We start from the raw sequence: 21,545 nt of genomic DNA on the forward strand, positions 1-21,545 counted from the left end.
ACTTTTCAGCCCTTTACTTGTCTTGGGTTTCCTGATGAGGCTGTTTTGTTCTATTATTTCCAATACAGAGGCCATTATGTTTGGCAGAGAAGATAGAAGAAAAATGGTAACTGATCATTCTGCCTTTTCTCTGTTGATAATTATCATAATATCTACTCCACCCTGTGGCCTTATCCCTTTTTCCATCCTCTTTTCCTGGAGTATAGTTTAATAAACAAACTTGTTTTGTTCATATTTCTTTTGATAGCCTTAGCTCATTTATTTTAAATCTTAGCATTTGTGGCACTATTTTTATATGCTTTTATAGTCATTCTTTCTGACCTGTCCCCTCTCCCCCTTTTTAACATTAGAAGACGTTTAATTATATTGTCCTGTCATTGAACCATGTGTCATAACTAGAAATGGCAGTCCCCAGGTTTGAAAGTGCTATAGGTGGCACAGGCATGGAGCAAAGCAGGGTATTTGAAGAGGAAAAGTTCAGCATGTGGTACAGAAAGGAGAGACAGAATCCAACGCAGGATGATGTTTAGAGCCTCTGCTGCTTAGCAAAGAGGGCAGTGCATATTTATTAGAAAATCCATGTACATATCTATCTGATAAACGGGAGGACTCAGTGAAATTCAAAAGACAGGTGGCTACTTCAAAAAGATTCCAAAGTTAATTACAAACACATGAATTATATAAGGGCTTGCTGAATCTTGTTTTATGATTAGGAATCTTTAGATGGACCACTAATTTTGGGGATGAGACATTAACTCATTAATTTATGAATGGAACATTAATTTATGAATGGCTTCCTAGAGTCATTACAACAGAAAGATTTGACGAGAACATCTTGTTTCATCCTGGGTCAGTGCTCTGGCATTAGGTTTATTCATGAGTAGTTTTCCATTACCAGTGTGTCACCCACAGAAAGTGACTTTTTATTTGGCTTACTATTATATTATTATCATTATTATTGTCATTGATAACTGCCAGAGTCAAAGCCTTATTGGGTCCATCTACTTAATGGCTAGAAAGATTTTGGTTTTACTTTTCTAAACTTAAAAAAAAAAATTCCCTATTACATTTAATATAGTTTTTAAGATTCAGAGTTCCAAATTCCCTTCCTTCCCCATCTTCCTTCCTGAGATGGTAAGGAATTTGATATAGGATATACTTGTGCTATCATGCAAAAGATTTCCATATTCATCATGTTGTGGAAGAAAATACACAACAAAAAAGGAGAAAAAAATGAATAAATGGTATGCTTTGATTTTCTTTCAGACTTCTTTCTCTAGTGGTGGATTTAGTATGTACTTTCATCATAAATCTTTTGGAATTGTCATGGGTTATTGTATTTGTAGCGAAGTGATTCCCAGTTGGTTATCCTTAAAATACTACTGTTATTGTGTACAATGTTTTCTAGGTTCTGCTCACTTCAGTTTGCATCAGTTTATATAAGTCCAGGTTTTTCAGAAAACATCTTGTTCATCATTTCTTGTGTCACAACTTGTTCAGCCATTCCCAGGTGATGGGTATCCCCTCAATTTCTAATTCTTTGCTGCCACTAAAGGATCTACTATAAATATTTTTGTACAAATGGGTCTTTCCACCCCACCCTCCCTTTTAAAAAATCTCTTTGGGATATAGATCCCAACTATTGATAGGTCAAATTTATTTTTTTAGCCCTTAGGGTAGATCCAGAATGTTTGGATCATTCCACAATTCCACCAACAATGCACTATTGTCCCAGTTCTTCCAACATTGTCAACAACATTTATAATTTTCCTTTTTTTGTCATATTAGCCAGTCTGAGTTAGTACCTCAAAGAAGTTTTAATGGACATTTCTCTAATCAGTAGTGTTGTGAAACATTTTTTTCATATATGTATAGATAACTGTGATTTCTTTTGTTTGAAAACTGCCTATTCATATCTTGACCATTTATAAATTGGAGAATGACTTGTATAATTCTTTATTTGACTCATTCTCTATATATTTGAGAAATGAGGCCTTTTTTAGAGAAATTGCCTGTAAAATTTTTCCCTGTGTTTTTTTGTTTTCCTTCTGGTCTTCCTTCCTTCCTTCCTTCCTTCCTTCCTTCCTTCCTTCCTTCCTTCCTTCCTTCCTTCCTTCCTTCCTTCCTTCCTTCCTTCCTTCCTTCCTTCCTTCCTTCCTTCCTTCCTTCCTTCCTTCCTTCCTTCCTTCCTTCCTTCCTTCCTCCCTTCCTCCCTTCCTCCCTCCCTCCCTCCCTCCCTCCCTCCCTCCCTCCCTCCCTCCCTTCCTTCCTCCCTTCCTTCCTTCCTTCCTTCCTTCCTTCCTTCCTTCCTTCCTTCCTTCCTTCCTTCCTTCCTTCCTTCCTTCCTTCCTTCCTTCCTTCCTTCCTTCCTTCCTCCCTCCCTCCCTCCCTCCCTCCCTCCCTCCCTCCCTCCCTCCCTCCCTCCCTCCCTCCCTTCCTCCCTTCCTCCCTCCCTCCCTCCCTTCCTTCCTTCCTTCCTTCCTTCCTTCCTTCCTTCCTTCCTTCCTTCCTTCCTTCCTTCCTTCCTTCCTTCCTTCCTTCCATTACAGCCTTTAAAAAAAACAACCTTCTGTTTTAGTGCCAATACTATATATTGGCTTGAAGGCAGAAGAGTGGTAAAGGCTAGATAATAGGGGTTAAGTGACTTGCACAGGTTCACAGAGCTAGGAAGTATCTGAGGTCAGATTTCAATATGGGGCCTCCCATCTCTAGGCCTAGCTCTCCATCCACTGAGCCACTAACTGCTTCCATATGTAACTCTTTTTGTTTTTGTTTTTTTTTTTAATTTTATTTTTTAAAGAAAATTTTTAAATAAAAAAATTTAAATAAAAAATTTCAAAATTTTTATTTAATTGATTAATTTAGGGCATTTTCCCAGGATTACAAAAATCATGTTCTTTCTCTCCCCTTTCCCCAACTCTCCCTCTCATATTTGATGCACAATTCCACTGGGTTTTACATGTGTCTTTGGTCAAGACCCATTTTCATATTATTGATATTTGCACTAGGGTGATCATTTAGGGTTTATAACCCAAATCATATCCATTGACACATGTAATCAAGTACTTGCTTTTCTTCTGTGTTTCTACTCCCACAGATTTTCTGCTGAATGTGGATAGTGTTCTTTCTCATAAGTCCTTCAGAATTGTCCTGGATCACTGCATTGCTGCTAGTAGAGAAGTCCATTATGATTGTACCATAGTGTATCAGTCCTGGAGGTCATTCCAGTTCACATGGAATTCCTCCAGTTAATTGTTTCTTTGAGCTTAATAGTATTCCATCACCAACATATAACACAATTTGTTTATCCATTCCACAATCAGAGGGCATTCCCTCATTTTCCAATTTTTTGTCTTCACAAAGAGCACAGCTATGAATATTTTTGTACAAGACTTTTCCCTTATTATCTCTTTGGGTTACAAGCTGGATCAAAGGGCAGGTAGTCTTTAAAAGCCCTTTGGGCATAGTTCCAAATTGCCCTCCAGAATGGTTGGATCAATTCACAATTCCACCAGCAATGTATTAATGTCCCTATTTTGCCACATCCCCTCCAAAATTTATTATTTTCCTTTGCTGTCATGTCATCCAATCTGCTAGGTGTGAGGTGATACCTCAGGGTTGTTTTGATTTGCATCTCTCTGATTATAAGAGATTTAGAACACTTTTTCATGTGCTTATTAATAGTTTTGATTTCTTTATCTGAAAATTGCCTATTCATGTCTTCCCATTTATCAATTGGGGAATGGCTTGCTTTTTTGTATAATTGATTTAGCTCCTTATAAATTTGAGTAATTAGACCTTTGTTGGAGGTTTTTGTTATAAAGACCCCCCCCCCCCCCCCATTTGTTGCTTTCCCTTCTAATTTTGATTGAGTTGGTTTTGTTTATTCAAAATCTTTTTAATTTAATGTAATCAATATTATTGATTTTACATTTTTGAGTATTTTCTTACTCTAGCTAGCTTGGTCTTAACATTTTTCCTTTCCCATACATCTGACAGGTATACTATTCTATGTTCACCTAATTTACTTATACTTTCCTTCTTTATATTCAAGACATTCACCCATTCTGAGTTTATCTTGGTGTAGGTTGTGAGATGTTGATCCAAACCCAGTCTCTCTCTTCCAATTTTCCCAGCAGATTTTATGAAATACTGAATTTTGGTCCCAAAAGCTGTGATCTTTGTGTTTATCATAGACTGTCTTGCTGAGGTCACTTACCCCAAGTCTATTCCACTGATCCTCCTTTATGTCTCTTAGTACCAAATTGTTTTGATGACCACTGCTTTATAGTATAGTTTGAGATCTGGGACTGCAAGGCATCTTTCCTTTGCATTTTTTTCATGATTTCCCTTGATATCATTGATCCTTTGTTCTTCCAAATGAACTCTGTTAAAGTTTTTTCTAATTCAGTAAAGAAGTTTTTGGTAGGTCAATGGGTATGGCACTAAGTAATTAAATTAATTTGGGTAGGATTGTCATTTTTGTTATGTTAGTTCATCCTACCCATGAGGAATTGATGTTTTTCCAATTGTTTAAATCTAGTTTTAATTGTATGGAGAGTGTTTTGTAGTTGTGTTCATATAGTTCCTGTGTTTGTCTTGGCAGATAGATTCTTAGGTATTTTATATCATGTAGGGTGATTTTAAATGGAATTCCTCTTTCTACTTCTTGCTGCTGGGATGTGTTGGTAATATATAGATATGCTGATGATTTATGTGGGTTTATTCTGTATCCTGCAACTTTGCTAAAGTTGTTGATTATTCCCACTAGCTTTTTAGTTGATTCTCTAGGATTCTTTAAGTAGACCATCATATCTACAAAGAGTAATAATTTGGTCTCCTCATTGCCTATTTTAGTACTTAAATTTCTTTTTCTTCTCTAATTGCTACTGCTAGTGTTTCTAGTACAAATGTTATATAATAGAGATGATAATAGGCATCCTTGTTTCACTCTTGATCTTATTGGGAAGGCTTCTAGTTTATTTCCATTGCAGTTGATACTTGCTGATGGTTTTAGATAAATACTGTTTATTCTTTTTAGTAAAGGCCCTTCTATTCCTATACTTTCTAGTGTTTTCCATAGGAATGAGTGTTGTGTTTTATCAAAGACTTTTTCTGCTTCTGTTGAGATACTCATTTGATTTTTGCTGGTTTGTTTGATGATATGGTCAATTATATGGATGGTTTTCCTGAACTGTCCTTGAATTCCTGGTATAAATCCCACCTGATCATAGTGAATAATCCTCCTGATCACTTGCTGCAGTCTTTTTCCTAGTATTCTGTTTAAGATTTTGCATCTATGTTCATTAAGTTGATTGGTCTGTGGTTTTCTTCTCTGTTTTTGATCTGCTCACCTTTGGAATCAGTACCATATTTGTGTCATAAAAGGAATTCAATAGAACTCCTTTGGTTATTCTGTGAAATAGTTTATATTGTATTGGGATTAGTTGTGCTTTGAATGTTTGATAGAATTCATTTGTGAATCCATGTGTTCCTGGGGATTTTTTCTTAGGAAGTTCTTTGATGGCTTGTTCAATTTCTTTTTCTGATATGAGATTATTTAAGTATTCTATTTCTTCTTCTGTTAATCTAGTTAATTTATATTTTTGTGAACATTCATCCATATCACCTTAATTGCCATATTTATTGCCATAGAATTGGGCAAAATAATTTTTAATGATTGCCTTAATTTCCTCTTCATTAGAGATGAGGTCTTCCTTTTCATCTTTGATACTGTTAATTTGTTTTTTTCCTCCTTTTTATATTAGATTAACCAATACTTTATTTAATTTTTTTTAATTACCAGCTTTTCTTATTTATTAATTTATAAATCCTTTTACTTTCAATTTATTTAATTTCTCCTTTAATTTTTAGGATTTCCAATTTAGTTTTTATCTGGGGATTTCTAATTTGTTCCCTTTCTAGTTTTTAAATTTGTATGCCTTGATTCATTGTCTTCTTCCCTTTCTGATTTGTTAACATATGCACTCAAGGATATAAATTTTCCCCTGAGTACTGCTATGGCTCCATCCCATAGATTTTGATAGGATGTCTCATTGTCATTCTCTTCAATGAAATTATTGTTTCTATGATTTGTTCTTTAACCGATTTTGGATAATCATTCTTTAATTTCCAATTAATTTTTGGTTCACCTTTTTATGTACCCTTACTCATTTTTTTAATTGCATTATGATCTGAAAAGGTTGCATTTATTATTTGTGCTTTTTTGCATTTGTTTACCATGTTTTTATGCCCTAGTACATGGTCAATCTTTTTGAACGTACCATGTTCTGCTGAAAAGAAGGTATATTCCTTTTTATCCCTATTTATTTTTCTCCATATATCTGTTAACTCTAATTTTTCAAAGATTTCATTCACATCTCCTACCTCTTTCTCATTTATTTTTTGGTTTGCTTTATCAAGATCTGATAGAGACTGGTTCAAGCCTCCCTTTAGTATTGAGTTTTATTATCTATTTCGTCCTAAAGCTCTAATAGTTTGTCCCTTAAACATTTGGGTGCTATACCATTTGGAGCATACATGTTGAGTATTGATATTTCCTCATTGTCTATACTGCCTTTTATCAGGTTACAATTACCTCCCTTATCTCTTTTAATCAGATCTACTTTTACTTTGGCTTTGTCTCAGAGATCATGATTATGATTCCTGCGTTCTTTTTTTCAGTTGATGCCCAATAGATTTTGCTCCAGCCTTTTACCTTTATCTTGTGTGTTTCCTGCCTCATGTGTGTTTCTTGTAGAGAACATATGGTAGGATTGTGGTTTCTAATCCAGTCTACTATTTGCTTCTATTTTACTGTGAGTTCATCTCATTCACATTCAGAGTTATGAATATCATCTGTGTTTACCCCATCATACTGATTTCTTCTCTTATTTCTGCCCTTTCTTCTTTGACTATTTTCTTCTATTACAGTGTTTTTCCTTTTAATCAGTCTCCCTAATCTCCACCCTTGTTTTACTTCCTTTTCTACTTCCTTCTTATTCCACTCTTATTTTTCTTTAGGGTCTATTCAATTACCTCCTCCTCTTCTCCCCCTCACCCCTTTGGTTTTTTCTTCTCAACTTTCCTGTAGAGTAAGATAGATTTTCCATACCCCAATGGATCTAGATACTCTTCCCCCTCAGAATCCACTGAGAGTAAGGTTTAAGTATTACTTATTAGCACTCTCTTCTTCTCCCCTTCCCATGGGCCTCTTTATATAGTATAAATTGGCTTATTTTTCTTATTTCTTCAAGTTTCTCTTGGTGTCATTTTCTATTCTCCTGCCTTTTCTTTTTTTGCATATCATCTTAAACGACTTAGTACCCCAGCTTCTATCTGTGAAAAATTCTTCTAACTACTCTAATAGTAAATACAATTTTTGACTGTTACAAATAATATTTTTACACATAGGAATATTAACCATTTGAACTTACTCAAGCCATCAATGAAAAAAAATTTTTTTTCTCCCTTTCTTATTTACCTTTTCATGTTTCTCTTGATTTTTGTATTTGGACATCACATTTCCCATTTAATTTTGGTCATTTCTTTAGGTATGCTTGGAAATCTTCTATTTCATTAAATGCCCATATTCTTCCCTGGCAATATATAGTAAATTTTGATGGGTAGGTGATCTTTGAATGTAGACCCGATTCCCTTGCCTTTCTGAATATCACATTCCAAACCTTGTAGTCCTTTATTGTGGAGGCTGCCTGATTGTTGCTCCTTGATATCTGAATTGTCTCTTTCCGGTTTTTTGCAATATTTTCTCCTTAGATTGGAAGCTCTTGGGTTTGGCAATTACATTCCTGGGGGTTTTCTTTTGAGGATTTAATGTAGAGGATGATCTATGGACTCTTTCAATGTCTATTTTGCCCTCTAGTTGAAGAATATCAGGGCAGTTTTCTTGGATAGTTTCTTATAGTATGATGTCAAGATTTCTGTTTATTTCCAGGTCGGTCTATGATTCTCAAATTGTTATTCTCAGTTCTGTTTTCCAAATAAACCATCTTCTCAATGAGATATTTTGTGTTTCCTTCTAATCTGTCATTATTTTGACTTTGCTTCATTAATTCTCCCTGTCCTGTGAGATCTTCTACTTGCCAAATTTTAGTTTTTAAAGACTGGTTTTCAGCCAAGATCTTTTGATTTTCATTTTCAGTTTGATCTATCCTGCTTTTCATGACTTCAAGCAGGTCATTTCTAGTCTTCAATTTGCTTATCATTTCATTTTGTTTCTTGGCTTATTTTTCCAAGTGGGATATTCTTTCTTTTAAACTGTTATTTTCTTTTTGAAGTAATTCCAACTTTTTTTTTTTGCCAAGTTTCTTCTTTTTCATAATCTCAAATTTGAGCTCCTCAAGACCTTGTACCCAATTTCAATTTTTTTGTTAGTTTTGGATGTGTGTACTTGTTTGTTGTGTTCTGTTGTATCCTCTGTATCCTGGAGTTTTTCTACATAAAAATTATCTTGGGTCAAGGTTTTCTCCTTGATTTTTTGTTATTGTTGTTGTTGTTGTGGATTGTAGTTCTTGATTATTGGTGACCATTTCTTTGTTCCTTCCCAGTCAGAAATCTGAATGAGGAAGGTGGGAGATTTTTGTCTTGAACTCCAGAGTTGATTTTGCTCTTAGACTAATTTTTGAGTCTCTGCAAGCAAGGACTGCTATGTGCAGCCCTGAGTTGTCTCTGTGCCTAAGCTGTGCGTTCCTCTGTCTCCTGAGGTCCCCAGTCTCACTGCTTTTAGGAGTAAGTCTGTGGTGTCCTTAGCCAGCCCCTGAAAACTTAAAAGATTTCCCCACAGACATCTGAGTGCCAAATCTTTGTATTAAGCTCTGGAGAGTTTTTTGTCCTGAGGTTAATTTTTACTTCTGTCTATTGTGAATGTTTCTCTGCCCAATCTCAGTGCCCTGTCTCCACGTTTCTTTAGCCTCCTGGGGTCCCAAGTCTTGCAGGTCTTAGGGGTAAGTCTATGGTGTTCTCAGTCAGAACTCCACCCCTCACCCTAGAGGTTGCCCGAACTCACTGTGACTCTGGCACCATAGGTGGTGTTGAGGAGGGAGTGATAAACTTTCCCTTTGTTGGGAGTAATTTCACCTCCTTTTAGCGTTGAAATGCTCAAACTTAGCCTGCTTTCAGTGTTGTGCACTGCAGTGGTGCCCTTCCTTCATTTGGATTTGGTTTTGTCCTTTTGAAGCACTTTATGTTGATTGGTGGAGAGAAGAAGAGCCTTGGCTGTAGTCTAGGGCCATCTTAATGTGGAAGTCTCTGTGCTCCAAAATCATATATATTTATGAGGTCAACTTTTCCTTCTTCTCAAGATCTCTGGTTTTCTTTTGCCTATGTTCCAAACTTTGCTATTTGTGTATAGATCTATGAGGACACAGGTTTTATCATTAGCTCTTCTCTTGGATTTTGTCTCCTTTGAAGTGAATATCTAAATCTGAAGAAATAACATTTCTTCCTTTATTCTTTCTACCTTGCAAAATAAAGACATTTTTCTCTTTCTCTTGTTCTTCATTAATTTAAAGCCCTTTTGATTATATTATTAAAGCACTTAACAATGCCTTCTAACCTTTTTAATCTTTGTTACGTATATTCCATCAAAATTAACCCAGCCTTGATGACATTCAGGTCTCAAATATGTGTGGTTCAACTTACTAAGTCTTTAAGAAAATTTGTGTTCTGGTGTTGTTACATTGGTAGGTATCAAGAGTATATCTCGGAAGGTTAGATAAGCTTTTTTTTTGTGCCTAACTGTGTGCTACTGTAAGATAGCAAAATATGTTGTTAGGGAATACAATTGTTTAATCATTTCATTTAGAGTTTTAATTTTTGTTCATTTTCCCTCCAATATTAAGAGATAAAGAAAAATTCAAGATGAAACGACTGGAGTTTAACCTTCAGGTAACCAATCTAGTTTGTAACTATGATTTGTATAGAGAAATATATGTGTGACTGTTTTTAATATGTATAATTTTGTGCATTTGTAAGAAGTGTAAAATAAATACATTCCTTTTAAAAGCAGTCTTGTGATAACACCAGTATCATCCAATGAGATAGTTCAAAAAAGGGAAAAATAGTAAGTTGGTATATTTCCTAAGAAAATTCTAATCTTTCTGCAGTCTTGTAATGAATTATTATGTATGAAAAGCCACTCTGTCTCTTCAAGTAAAGACTTCACCACCCCAGTGAAGGAAAGTATTCCAAGATCACATCTGACACCTCAATCAGACTTTGACAACAACAGGTTAGTTTTTAGTAGGTTATGTTTTTCTCCTTAATTATGAGAATAGCCTTTCATTTGCTGTTTTGAGCAACAATATAATTCCAGTTACATTTCATTGTATTTGTGTAAAAAATCTTATAATGATCACAAATTACATTGTATTTAATTTCTAAGTTTTCTTTCCCCTTCAATAAAATTTTAATTTTAATGTACTTAATGATGCAGATCACAAAACATCCATTTAGTCTGCTCACTTTTGTGACTTGTATTCATCAGTTCATATAAATTTGCCATGAGGACTCTATGTAACACCCTGAAGAGGGGGAAGGAGGGAAGAGAATCACTTATTCCTGATACAGTGAGCAAATAAGCTCTCTATTGGGTTACATATTTCTCTTTTCATATGACCAGTCTATCTTTTGTTCTAATTATACATATCTTCTATCATATAATTTATTTATTTGTACTTTGTGCCATTCTGTTGCCTTCTGAATTTTTAATTCCTTGAAGACTACAGTGTTTTACGACAACACTGATATACCTAAGTTTAGTGTCATTAAAGGAGCTTTGAAATTAACAAAAGGCTATGCATACTGTTTACTGTCCTTTTCCATTTTAATTTTTTCCCAAATTCATTTTCCATCATCAATCTGATACATATGCACTGAGAGTTGAGCTCTGATCAGTTATTCTTCTAATAGAATATCATAATCTGGATAATGGATAGTATTCATTCACTTCGATTCCCAGAAGTGCTAGTTAAGCCAAACTCCTGAGTAGTTATTGCTTTCTTCTAATAGAGAATATAATGTTTTGGGCTTGATGCAGTCAGCACTGTTATCCAAAAACAGGAACAATTGAAAGGCCTCCCCATATTTGGTGTTACTAGAACTTAAAGATTATTCATCATGATACTGGAAACCACTGTTGGTAAGCCTCTGTCTCTTAATTTTATGTTGCCTCCTATTAATGATGATGAGATCATTGAACAAGGGTTACCTTCATTATATCTTTCCAGAAATCATGAATAATTTTGATTTATTAATGGAAGAGAGCCTTTGATTTGGAATTTTGCTTTAGCAAATTTGCCTATTCCTTACAATTGCTCTAAGTATAATATTCTCGTACATGTGTAGATTATTCTCATAAAAATTTATGTAGATGAGAGCGTATGCACATACTCTGATAATTGTTGATGGGGTGTTTTTTTTTGAGTATTAATAAAAATCCACCTTTTTTTTACACATTTTTTTCCTTCACACTTTATCCTTGATCCTTTAATGGCTTCACAATTGAGTCACCTTGAGCATTGCCTTCTCTATATCTGCTTTAGTCTAATCCAGTTCTTCATAGAAATTTTACCAAGCTAAATCATTTGCCACAGAAATGAGACTAGCAATCTAATAATCTATAAAGGGAGAGAGAGAGTATTGTGTATGTGTGTATGTATGTTTGTATGTATATATGTATCTATTTATATAGGCAGCTAAGTAGTATAGTGAATAGAAAGCTGGGTCGAGAGTCAGAAAGACTTATTTTCCTCAGTTCAAATCCTACCTTAGACTCAGATATTAACTCTGGGCAAATTACTGGTCTAAAAAATGAGATGGAGAAGGAAATGGCAAGCTACTCTAGTATTTTTGCGCTCCAAAATGGGGTCAACAAAAAGTTGAATGTGATTGAAAGAATTGAAAATATGGAGAGGTGTGGGTTAGATGATAAAATAAATCAATTTGGAACTCGTCAAATAGTCATTTATAAAGAATATCTTTAATGGCTCAATGTCCATTTAGAAAGAATGTGTTGGTTAAGTATACCAGGAATCTATCCTTTGGCTTGGGGCAACTCTACCAGCAGGAAAATTATTTGGGGGATTATTAATACTGATGAATTTTATGTACATTAGTTTTAGAGTGAGAGAGATTCTTTATAGTGGACTGAATGTTTGCTTCAAAATTTTTTCAGATTTGACCATAGTTCAGGCTGTGATTATATGATAATTTACACAACTGATAAAATGTTTTTGAAAAAACATAAGCTTAAGAAATGATAACATTGTGGAAAGTGAAATGAACTAAAAACTCCAGGGATCATAGATTTAGAGTTGGAAGAGCCTCAGAAACCATATTGTCCAATCCTCTCATGTTATAGACTAGGAAACTGAGGCCTAGAAAGGTAAAGTTACTTGGTCAAGAGCCATACAATTAGGGTTGACATAGGGGCATTTGAATTGAAGCCCACAAGTTGAAACTCCCTCAAATCTAGTTCCATGATGGAAACCTGGGAGAAAATGATCTAACCTGCCTTAGTCTCAATTTTCTTGTTTGGGTAAAGAATGTATTAATCCAGATGGGATTTAAGGCTTCTTTCACCTCCAAAGTTTTGTGATTTTTTTTCTTTTGAAATAGTTAGGTGTTGCTTAATCCCAAGATTCCTTTAAAATGTACTACTTCATCTTAAATTTTTACTTTGTTAAAATTTTAACTTGTCATACATTAGAAAAATATTTATTTGAGATAGAAATGAGCATTCATCCAAATATAGTAAAAGACCAACTGCCACCATTAAAAATGCTATCTTAATTTTGGGGAAAAACAATCTCCACTTTTTAATACCTCCTGAGGATTTTTCTTAAATTAGCATTATGTTTTTGATTGATACTGTTTAGTAGAACATTAGTTATCCACTTTATTTGGAAACCTTTAGATTCAATTTGTATTCATTAAATGTAATTGTTTTATTTACATAAGCTTTTTATATCCTATCTACTTGTCTTAAAACACACAGCCAACTGAACAATTTATCATTTTCCAGCTTAAAACGGAGATCTTCTGGGTGTTTGAATCTTTCAAATGCAAAGGTTGCAAAATATGATGATGATGATGTGATTATCTTAGAAGAGAACAGCACCCCCAAACCTACTGTAGATTCTGATGTTACAATAGTAAAAATTGAACAGATTCTTATAGAGCAAAACGATAGTCAGCCTGAGATTGTTGCTGACAAAGAACCTTGTGAGCAAACTAGTTCACTAATCAGTTCAGTATCCAATTCAGGATGTGAATCTGAACAGAAGACTGCTGGAACACAAACTGAAGTTCCAAATTTAACAGTTAAAAAGGAAGAAGTTATTGAAGACAGCATAGATGAGCAAAGTACTACACAGCCAGCCATTTTAGAGGCTGAAGCAAACAAGGAAGATAGCCTGAATATATTCGATAAATCTTCAGATGACATTGGATTCCAATTAAATGAACTTCGAAATGAATTACTGTTTGTCAATGAAGAAAAAGAAAATTATAAAAGACAATGTGAAAAGTTAAGTGAAAAAGTGAAAACATTAGAAATGAAGATAGTTGAAATGAATGATAACTATGTGAAGAAGGAAACTTGTCATCAGTCAACTGAAACAGATGTTACATTTTTACTTGAAAATGTTAATGGAAATTCTGAAAGTCCAGATCAGATGACATTTCAAATAGAGCAAACTCTGAAGGAGATAGAAAAGTTGACTGAACACTGCAACATGTTGCAAAATCTGAAAGCTGAATGTAGTAAATGTTCAAGCAATGAGAATAAAACGGAAGTGGATGAAATGGCTGTACAACTTGATGATGTTTTCAGACAACTGGACAAATGCAGTATTGAAAGAGACCAGTATAAAAGTGAGGTAAGTTATTATATAATCAATAGAAAGAAGAATCAAAACAATCGGTATGGCTAAACAGAAAACCAAAATAGCATTATTTGGGATTTAAAGTACTAGGTATTTTTCAAATTTAGAATTATTAATTTAAGTTCTTAATCCTGACTTTCTTAATTCTAACTCTAGATTCAATATGAAAAAATACAATTATCAAAAGTACATCATTAAATTTAGCAGAGTGTGTAGCTAAAGATAAACAGACACACATGTGCACACACATACACTCACCTTTTCTCAAATCACTCTATAAAGTAGTGCAATAAGGCAACGAGGCAGCTCAGTGGATAAAGTGGTAGACTTAAGAAGACCTGAGTTAAAATCTGCCTTCAGGCACATATTAACCATGTGATCTTGGACAAATCACTTTTTTCTGCCTGCATTTCCTCATCAGTAAAATGGGTTAATAACCGTGCCTATTTCCTAGAGTTGCTGTGAGGTTAAAATGAGAAAATATTTGTAAAATACTTGATAAACCTTAAAGTGTCTTAATAAAAAACTGGCTAGTATTAATATAATTATGTGAAACATGCACAAAAAGCTAATAATATCCATTTATCTTTCCCTTTGTAATTCTCCTCCTCTCCCTCTTTTCACCCTTGTGATTTGAGGAAATCCAAAGTATTTATTTAAGTTAATTATTAAAAAATGTTCCTCTTACCTTCATCTCTTTCTAAAACATTTTTGTATTTTGTGACCATAGTACAGTTTTATGAAATTTGTTATATCTCTGCTTTTTAGTATTTTTGGTTATGGAAATTGGGAATTAATTTATTTTCATTTTTTGTTAGGTGGAATTATTAGAAATGGAAAAAACCCAAATTGGCTTTCAGTGTGAAGAACTCAAAACTGAAGTTGAACAGTTAAAAGCCACGGTTTCACAAATGACAAGATCAGATGATTCAACAACTAGTAACATTGAAACTTCTATGAATTACTCTGATAGGGAAAGGTAATAATCACTTTTTTTTTTTACTAGATAACATTTGTTCATAATTCTTTTTTTAGCAGCTATGATAGCAGGTAACCCATCAAGCTTAAACTAAAAAAGCCACTGAATTTAGAATCATAAGTCTTTGGTCCAAATTCTGGCTCTCTCTCATACTGTCAGCTTGGCCTTGGACCTGTCATTTTACCTCTCTGGGTTTCAGTTTCCTTGATCTTAAAATAAAAGGGTTGAATTGCATAATCTTTTAGATTCCTTCCAGCTCTAAATCAATGCTCCAGTGATTTTTTTCCATCATTCAATAACTTAAATGTTTGTGTGCCTCACATCTTATACTACAGAATGTAAGAATTTTAAAACTCCCTCTTCCCAGGTTGTTTTGAATCTCATTTAGGATGCAAAAATGAAAAATTTGCCATTCCTCAATTGATAAATGGGCAAGGGACATGAATAGGCAATTTTCAGTCAAAGAAATCAAAACTATTAATAAGCACATGAAAAAGTGCTCTAAATCTCTTATAATCAGAGAGATGCAAATCAAAACAACTCTGAGGTATCACCTCACACCTAGCAGATTGGCTAACATGACAGCTATGGAAAGTAATGAATGCTGGAGAGGATGTGGCAAAGTGGGGACATTAATGCATTGCTGGTGGAGTTGTGAATTGATCCAACCATTCTAGAGAGCAATTTGGAACTATGCCCAAAGGGCACTAAAAGACTGTCTTCCCTTTGATCCAGCTATAGCACTGCTGGGTTTGTACCCCAAAGAGATAATAAGGAAAAAGACTTGTACAAGAATATTCATAGCTGCACTCTTTGTGGTGGCCAAAAATTGGAAAACGAGGGGATGCCCTTCAATTGGGGAATGGCTGAACACACTGTGGTATATGTTGGTGATGGAATACTATTGAGCTAAAAGGAATAATAAGGTGGAGGAATTCCATGGAGACTGGAACAACCTCCAGGAAGTGATGCAGAGCGAGAGGAGCAGAACCAGGAGAACATTGTACACAGAGATTGATGCACTGTGGTACAATAGAATGTAATGGACTTCTCTACTAGCAGCAGTGCAATGATCCAGAAGTATTCGGAGGGACTTAAGAGAAAGATGCTCTCCACATCCAGAGGAAGAACTGAGGGAGTAGAAACAGAAGAAAAACAACTGCTTGATCACATGGGTCGAGGGGGATATGGTTGGTGATGTAGACTCTAAATGATCACTTTAGTGCAAATGTTAATGATATGGAAATAGGTCTTGATCAATGACACGTGTAAAACCCAGTGGAATTGTGTGCCAGCTATGGGAGGGGTTTGGGGGAAAAGGAGGGAAAGAATATGAATCTTATAACCATGGAAAACTATTTTAAATCATCTAATTAAATAAAATAAAAAAAATAATAGAAACTATTTTTACATTTAATTGGAGAAAGTGAAATAAAAGATAAATTCTTTTAAAAAACAAATAATTTAGAGAATGGTAAAAGCAATTTTATAATTTAGTTAAGATTGGTGAGATCATTCATCATTGAAAGAAAAGATTTTCTAGAGATGGTATATTTTGGGTCTTAAAGGCTATAATTTGACAAGAGGGACATTTTAGCTCTTAATTTTATTGTTTTTTTATTTAGATATTTTTCTGATGATTTTATTTATTTTTTAATTTAATTTAATTTTTTTTAAACCCTTACCTTTCATCTTGGAGTCAATACTGTGTGTTGGCTCCAAGGCAGAAGAATGGTAAGGGCTAGGCAATGGGGTCAAGTAACTTGCCCAAGGTCACACCACTGGGAAGTGTCTGACGCCAGATTTCAACTAAGGACCTCCTGTCTCTAGACCTGGCTTTCAGTCCACTGAGCTACCCAGATACCCTCTTCTGATGATTTAAAAAACAATTTATAATTCTTATTTCTAAAAACATGTGATATGCTTAAAACTTTTTTAGTCTAGATTGAGGAAAATATTTCTCCTGAAATTCTTTAGTACGGGCAAAAATACTTTGTATTTGGGATAATTGGTTTGTTGGACTCCATTCTGGTTTTTCCTAGGCCTCTTTCTGTTCCCTTCTTCTAGTTCCTTTGTTTCCTCCGAAGCTTTCCTTTCCTAGCCCTCTGACTTTCCAGAAAGTACACAGGTATTTGTGCAACAATGCAAAATGGCTACTTACCTGATAGAAATTTTTATTTCCTTTAGTCAAGCACTTGTACTTAAAAGGCTACTTCATTCTACTGGAATAACAAGGCAATTATTTAGGTCTTTTGCACGATTTGATCCCAATTCTGGTCATGCTATTGCTGTTGCCAATTTCGGGACCTTCAGGGAACCTCATCTTTCAGATCTTGTACCCCCTGAGCCTGCCATGATACCTAATTTTCTCACTTATTAATCTGTCTTATGGTATTTTGATAAGGCTTCAGTTAAAATGAACATTTTAGAAGGTAAAACCTTTAAGTGTTATCCTTTTGTACAAATTATGAGTTTGTTAAATGTCTCAGGCCTTGGAATGCAACCCTGGACATACACATTTGGGGAAGGATGGGTTAAAACACTCATTAGGTGTTCATTCGTACTTAAGAAATGTTGGTTGATTTGAAGAAAGATCTAGAGCAGAGGTTTTTAACATGGGGTCTATAACTTTTTTTTTAATGTATTTAATTAATTTAGGATATTTTCACATGGTTATGTGATTCATGTTCTTTCCCTCCCCTCCCATTGACCCCCTCCTGTTGCCAATAAGCAATTCCACTGGATTTTTATATGTATCATTATTCAAAACCTATTTCCATATTATTACTATTTGCAATAGATGTAACTTGTTTTTAAAACTCTTGATAAGCTTTTTTGTATAACTGATTTCTGTTATTGTGCTATCCATTTTAAGACATTATTCTTGAAGAGGTTCATAGATTTCATCTGGCTGTCCATGGCAAAAAGAGTGTTGGGAATTCCTTGTCAAGAACATCTATATAGCTTACTCCTTTGTTGATAGGCTAGTTGAAGTTTGAGAACCCACAATGGTAGTAGGGAGAATGTATAATAAAAACGTTTTATGTACTTAAACTTTTTGCCACCGTAGCCAAAAGGTGCAGGATGTAATGCAGAATGTGTTCTTGGTAAGAGTTTAGTTTGTTTTCTATTTCTAGAAAGTATCATGGAAAAGAATTGCGATCCATGGGGCATGGGAATCAGATTGGAGATAAGATCACATAGGTGGAAGAAGGCTATGAAATTTTATAAAGTGTTCAAGAGTGCAGCTATCTGTACTCTTTCCGGCATTCTGAGCCGTTCTGAAACTTAGTGCACGGTAAAGTGACTCTTGCCCAAAAGATCACTTTGCAACCAAATGAGTAATGAGCCTCTCTGAGCCTTAGATTGGTCCTTATATGAACGACAATCAGTCTATTAATATATATTAATTTCAGTTTGGAGTGAACCTGTGTGAGCTTGGGAATATAGGGTTAGTCCCATGTTATGATGATTCCTTTTGGAGTATATTGTAGAAAGAATTTTTTCAGGCATGCGTTCCATTGGATGGCTTACTATGTTGAAATTCTGAAACACTAATTCTGTGAGACATCATAATTCCTGAGTAGAGGATTTTAGTGTAAAATCTTTAAAAATTACTTTCTTTTAACCACGTCTGTATACATTTTAATAACAATAACTCATATTTATATAGTGCTTTAAGATTTAAACTTTCTTTTGCAACAACCCCAAAAAGTTGTATTCCTATTACAGAATTTTCCTTGTAGAATAATTTGACTATGAGAAGTACTGAAGAAAGATCACTGAAACAGTTAAATTAGAAAAAGAAAGGAATTATTTGGCAAGCTAAGAAAAGTATAATTCTTTTGTCATATGCAACAGAATTCTTTTGAGAATTAGAGATAATGTTTTGCAAACACATGCTACACTGGGAAGGTTTATTAGCTCTAAAGTCATAGGACTTAGGTTCAAATCCTGCCCCTGAAATGTATGGGGCCTTAAGAAAGACAGGATGAGATTTCTCTTGTCCCATCTGCAACAGGATTGTGGTATTGTCAAGTGAGATAATGTACTTAACTTTCTTGCCCTGTTACTTCCTCTGTAGAATAAAGGAGTTGGAATAGATCCTGCACTCTGATCTAGATTTATTATCCTGTGAACTGCAAGTTGCTACATAAATGTCAGCTAAGAACAGAACTGAAAAAATTCTTAGAGATCGTCTAGTCTATCTCCATCTCATAGATGACGAAATTGAAGCACAGAGATAATAAGTATAAGACTAATCAAATATTTACTGACAGCTCTATTTAGAACCCAGGTCTCTAGTTCTGTGTATATTCTATGATAATATAATACCAAGTTATCTTATTGTGGACAAAAACACTTTGTAATCCAAATAACCATCCTTTTAATTTATGATAAAGGAGTGAAGATTTTCTTCAGCACTATGATATTGTCTTCCTTACTGAAGTAAAAGTTTATTAAATAGTGTTTAAGAACCTGTGTTTTTTTAAGTTGTTACATGTTATTTGTACTAGACTCAAATGTAACTGCCATTATATTTAATCCTTCAAACTTTTAAATCAAATGCCCTTCTCATTATTTCTCTACAAAATGTTTTTAGGATTTTTAAAAGACTTTTTTTTGGGCTTGCTTAAATATATACAGTGTATATTTTGATATTTCACTTTAGTGAAGCTCCAATGCTGATAAGATTTGTATATTTATATATTATTGTTTTATGTTTGTTTTTACAGCCTCAAACTTCGATCCCTTCGAGTTAATGTGGGCCAGCTGTTGGCTTCGATTATGCCTGATCTAGATCTACAGCAAGTAAATTATGATATTGATGTAGTTGATGAAATTTTAGGACAGGTCGTTGAACAAATGCATGAAATCAATAGTACGTAAAGTATTATTTTCTGTGAAATGATTTCTCAGTATTTCTGTTGTACAGTTTTCAAGATGTAGGCAGTATTATTCTTTTTTTATGGTATAGTAGGTAATAAACTAAAGTACCAATTATGCCTACTGAAAAAATACATATTCTATGCACTCAAATATTCCCACAAACGCTGTGGCTACTTTGTCATAATTTTAAAAAATACTGAAAGGTGTTGATCTTTAGCCAGAAACCGTATTACAAATATAAATGTATTTATAATTAAGTCTGCATATATTTTTTATGATGAGAAATGGGACTTTGGTGTTTTCGCTAAAAGCTTTTCCGATCACCTCCGACCTTTGTGCAATCTTTCCAGTCCTTCAAATTATATTTTCCCCCCTAAAATGAGGTATTGTGCCACAATTTAAATGGAGAATTTTCCTTTAGCTTTCTTACAAAAAGGATCTTTGGGAATTTTTACTTTAATCTACCTATTTTTGACTGAGATTAGTGCCTGCTTTGTGAACCATTTTTAGTAAAGATGGCTTCCTATCTTTGAAATTGGACATTCTTTAAAACAGTGTAGCAATAAGTGGTTATATTGGTTTTCCTGTTGACTTATCCTTATAGTTATATAACACTTTGATCCCATTTTAATTTCAATACCACACTTTTCTCCTACAGAGATTGCCAATCATATTGAATAAGAGAAGTGTTTTTTAAGAAATGGGGACAGATAATCTTTAAGTATCAGAAAATAAGAAGGTTGACTATATGTGTTTAATATACATCATGAAACTCATTTTTGTCTTTTTGTGAAAATGAGTGTGATTTTCTATTTATTTTTAATTTTTTGAAGTTTTCTGTGCTTTTTAGGCTATTTTTTTATTTCACTGGATGTTCTCTTGAGCAATATTACATTCTTAGTTATGTTACCAACTTAAATATTCCTCTAAAGTTAATTGGAACTATTGCTCTAGTATTGTAATGTTGCAAACTGTATTGCATTATTATGCCTTGTATTTGCTGCATTTTGGTGGAATTTCTAACATGTGACTGTTTCTATTACATGTAACAATGTATGTGTGTATATAAACAATTCAAAACCTTATTTTTCTCAATTAAAGTGTGGGGTTTTTCCAAATCATTTATTATTTATTTAATTTTTTTCCGGAACTACTATTCAATTCTTGTATAGGATACTTTTTTAAGGTATGCATAAATACATTTAGATCATATTAAGATAATAAAATTTTTATGGTACATAAGGACCCAAAAGCAGCAAGTAAATGGATTTGGTTATTATCTGGTTGATAAAGTGATTAAAAGTGTATTTTTTGTATGAAATGATTTTCTGTCAAACTTGTAATTGGTCAAGTTTTTTAAAAAACTTACAATAAACTACATAATGGCTAACTTCAGACACTATTTTAGAAGTGATCTTACCTTCAGACTTTCTGATGGCTTAACTCAAGTTGGTTAAAGGTGGTGAAAGGAGTGTGGTACAGTTCATGGCTGATCTTCCAACTATATCATACACCAAACGCCCTTTGTATCTGGCCTTCTTAATGCCTGTTCCATCCCCATTGTAGCATCTAGCTGCTTCAATGAGCCTAGGAGGTTACAAGGTGAACCACGGTCACCTTATCTGAATCTGTCATTTTTTCCAAACCAAATTGGCGAGGGAGTAGAGGCAGGGAAGAACACAGATCATGGTCCAGATGAATAAAATTTGACTGTAAGCTATGACCTCAGTCTGTATCTCTTAGGTTTTTTGTTTGTTTTGCCCACTTACTAC

The 21,545-nt window shown here is 34.1% G+C and overlaps 1 protein-coding gene across 2 annotated transcripts in view; it reads left to right on the plus strand.

The window, feature by feature from the left end:
* Positions 1-21,168, plus strand: part of MORC3 (MORC family CW-type zinc finger 3) — an 83,083-nt gene extending 61,915 nt beyond the window's left edge. For both annotated transcript variants that reach the window (XM_056825992.1, XM_056825993.1), the window contains 5 exons: positions 9,861-9,906; positions 10,125-10,249; positions 13,043-13,898; positions 14,723-14,883; positions 19,620-21,168. In XM_056825992.1, the coding sequence (XP_056681970.1) occupies positions 9,861-9,906; positions 10,125-10,249; positions 13,043-13,898; positions 14,723-14,883; positions 19,620-19,773 (1,342 nt within the window). In that variant the 3' untranslated portion in view covers positions 19,774-21,168. The remainder of the gene's footprint in view (positions 1-9,860; positions 9,907-10,124; positions 10,250-13,042; positions 13,899-14,722; positions 14,884-19,619) is intronic.
* The last annotated feature ends 377 nt before the right edge of the window (positions 21,169-21,545 follow it).

The sequence above is a fragment of the Monodelphis domestica genome, chromosome 4, assembly GCF_027887165.1.
Source record: "Monodelphis domestica isolate mMonDom1 chromosome 4, mMonDom1.pri, whole genome shotgun sequence".
In the NCBI taxonomy this organism is placed as follows: Eukaryota; Metazoa; Chordata; class Mammalia; order Didelphimorphia; family Didelphidae; genus Monodelphis; species Monodelphis domestica.